This window comes from Mus caroli, unplaced genomic scaffold, assembly GCF_900094665.2.
Source record: "Mus caroli unplaced genomic scaffold, CAROLI_EIJ_v1.1 scaffold_5981_1, whole genome shotgun sequence".
Taxonomy (NCBI): Eukaryota; Metazoa; Chordata; class Mammalia; order Rodentia; family Muridae; genus Mus; species Mus caroli.
This window is the reverse complement of record NW_018391297.1, coordinates 16,946-20,335: the sequence shown is the minus strand read 5'-3', so window position 1 is coordinate 20,335 and position 3,390 is coordinate 16,946. Positions and strand designations below refer to the sequence as shown.

Genomic DNA, 3,390 nt, shown 5'->3' with positions numbered 1-3,390 from the left:
AAATAACACACAGAGCATTATCTCCTAGAGCATAATTCAACTTCACATCTTCTTTTTTTTTTTTTTTTTGAAAAATTCACTTTTAGACAATCTAAATTTTTTCCATGTATTTCTTTTGATCATTTTTCCATTTGTTGATTTCCAGTCCATTTCTTCATGTATTCACAGGAATTTACAAGTGTTATTGTTATATTTCCATACCTTACTGTCTATATCCATACAGATATAAAAAAGTATTCTTGGCAAAGGAATTTCCAGTTGGAATAAAAACCATCTTATTTACTTTATTAAGAAACATACGGGCTGAGTCCGCCCCCTCCCCCCCTCCACCGGCTCCCTGAGGCCCTGCCGGGTTGGGCTGCTGGCGGCCTGGCACTGACACGCGACTCAGACAGATGCGCAGAGGGTGCTAGGCACACATGGCCCATGCTGGTGCTGTGAGGCCCACCCGGGAGGGCCGGGGCCGCACTCAGAATTCTGATTGGTTGCTACTTTGACCTATAAGCCCTATAAGCCACCTTGCTTGGACTTAGAGGATGATCTGGATAAATGATAATTAAGACATTTTGGTTTACTTACTGTTCACTTTGCATATACTTCTGGAATAATACACCATGGTTTTGGATGACCTTCCAAACTTTGAAGACATCTATACTTCCTTGTGTTCGTCAACAATGGGCGACTCAGAGGTGGAGTTTGACTCTGGACTAGAAGATGATGACACGAAAAGTGATAGTATTTTGGAGGATTTCACAATTTTGTAGTCTTCAAAGGAAATATAGATGATAAAGACTTCAAATGGAAACTGCATGCAATATTAAAGAATGTGCCCAACGTGTTACACATGGAATCCAGCAAGCTAAAGGTACAGAAGGTGGAGCCCTGGAACAGCTTGCGAGTCACATTCAACATCCCCCGGGAAGCAGCAGAACGGCTACGGATCCTGGCTCAGAGCAACAACCAGTAGCTTCGGGACCTGAGGATTCTCTCCGTTCAGATTGAAGGGGAAGGTTCTATCAACCTGGCTTTGGGTCAGAACCAAAGCCAAGATGTGAGAATGAATGGACCTGTGGCATCTGGAAATTCCGTTAGGATGGAGGCAGGATTTCCCATGGCAAGTGGTCCAGGTCTAATAAGGATGATGAGCCCTGCCGCTGTTATGAGGCCCCAGGGCGGGAACATGTCATTTTCCATGATGGCACCATGCCCCAAATCCAGAACTGCAACCCAGGATTCCTCATCCTGCTTCTCAGTCAGATGCAATGGATCCACTTCTCTCTGGACTCCATATACAGCAACAGAGTCATCCCTCAGGATCTTTACCTCCAGCGCATCACTCAATGCAGCCTGTTCCTTTTTACAGACAAATGAACCCAGCTAATTTTCCCCAGCTGCAGCAGCAGCAGAAACAGCAGCAGCAGAAGCAACAGCAGCAGCAGCAACAGCAGCAGCAGTAGCAACAGCAGCAGCAGCAACAGTTGCAGACAAGACCTCTACCACAACATCAGCAACAGTCACAGGGGATTCAACCACAGTTTACTGCTCCAACTCAGGTGCCTGTTCCTCCAGGCAGGAACCAGCTGCCTTCTGGAGCCTTACAGCCTCCACCAGCCCAGGGATCTCTGGGCACAATGACTACAAATCAAGGGTGGAAGAAGGCTCCCTTTCCTAGCCCAATGCAAGTGCAACTTCAGGCAAGACCTTCCTTAGCTACAGTACAGACACCTTCTCCCCCTCCCCCTCCTTATCCTTTTGGCAGCCAACAAGCCTCACAAGCCCATACAAACTTTCCTCAAATTAGCAACCCAAGCCAGTTCACAGCTCCTCAGATGAAGGGCTTGCAGGGAGGGCCCTCTAGGGTCCCAACCCCCCTGCAACAGCCCACCTCACCAACAAGTCTCCTGCCTCCTCACCCTCCTCCTTTCAGCAGGGATCTCCTGCATCCTCCCCAACGGTTAAAACTCAGCAGCAGATGGGACCAAGGCCACCTCAAAATAGTCCACTTTCCCAGGGATTTCAGCAGCCTGTCAGCTCTCCAGGTTGGAATCCTATGGTTCAACAGGGAAATGTGCCACCTAATTTCATGGTGATGCAGCAGCAACCACCAAACCAGGGGCCACAGAGTTTACATCCAGGACTAGAAGGAATGCCTAAATGCCTCCTGCCTGGCTTCTCAGCAGGACAGGCTAATCCCAACTTCATGCAAGGTCAGGTGCCTTCCACCACAGCAGCCACCCTGGGAATTCAGGAGCCCTTCAGCTGCAAGCAAATCAAAATGTCCAGCACTCAGGTGGTCAAGGAGCTGATCCTCCTCAAAACCAGATGCAGGTGTTTCATAGGCCACCAAATATGATGCAACCCAGCCTCATGGGAATTCATGGCAACATAAACAACCAGCAGACTAGTAGCTCTGGGGTTCCTCAGGTGACCCTGGACAACATGCAAGGCCAGCCCCAGCAAGGCTCAACATCTCAGCTGATGGGCATGCACCAACAGATTGTGCTCTCACAGGGCCAAATGACCCAGCAACAAGGAACTTTGAACCCTCAAAATCCTATGATCCTTTCAAGGGCCCAGCTTATGCCACAGGACCAGATGATGGTGAACGCTCAAAACCAAAATCTTGGACCTGCACCCCAAAGGATGACCCCACCCAAGCAGATGCTTCCCCAGCAGAGCCTACAAATGATGGCACCACATAACCAGATGATGGGGCCTCAGGGGCAAGTTTTGCTCCAGCAGAACCCAATGATAGAGCAAATAATGACCAATCAGATGCAGGGGAATAAGGCGCAATTTAACTCTCAGAACCAATCCAATATCATTCCGGGACCAGCACAAATAATGAGGGGACCAACTCCGAATATGCAAGGAAACATGGTGCAATTCACAGGACAGATGCTGCTTCAGCAAGGACCTGTGAACAACAGTCCATCTCAGGTTATGGGGATTGAGGGGCAGGTTCTGCGGCCACCAGGACCCAGTCCACATATGGCCCAGCAACATACTGTTCCAGTTACCACAGCAAATAATGATGTCAACCTGTCTCAGATGATGCCTGATGTCAGCATGCAGCAAGCCAGCATGATCCCCTCACATGTGCAGAGCATGCAGGGAAACAGTGCTTCAGGAAGCCACTTCTCAGGCCATGGAGTGTCTTTCAGTGCACCATTTGGTGGTGCACCCAATGGAAGTTGAAAGAGGAAAATTACTGAACTCTTCCTGAACTCTTCAACACAAAGTCCTCTTACCCCTCCCATCTGGAGATTGTTCCCGGAACACTCCTGAACTTCTCACCCCAGAGTACATTCCTGAACTCTTCACCCCAGAGTCCGACCCCCTCCCAAATGAAAACTGTTCCAGGAACATTTTTTAGATAAGGGTCTCCTG

The 3,390-nt window shown here is 48.9% G+C and overlaps 1 protein-coding gene across 1 annotated transcript in view; it reads left to right on the top strand.

The window, feature by feature from the left end:
* The first annotated feature begins 523 nt into the window (after positions 1-523).
* Positions 524-3,390, top strand: part of LOC110289096 (nuclear receptor coactivator 6-like) — a 4,463-nt gene continuing 1,596 nt past the window's right edge. Inside the window, 5 exon segments of the mRNA XM_021155294.1 lie at positions 524-753; positions 756-1,204; positions 1,206-1,878; positions 1,881-2,231; positions 2,234-3,195. Coding sequence (XP_021010953.1) covers positions 615-753; positions 756-1,204; positions 1,206-1,878; positions 1,881-2,231; positions 2,234-3,195 — 2,574 coding nt within the window. The 5' untranslated portion in view covers positions 524-614.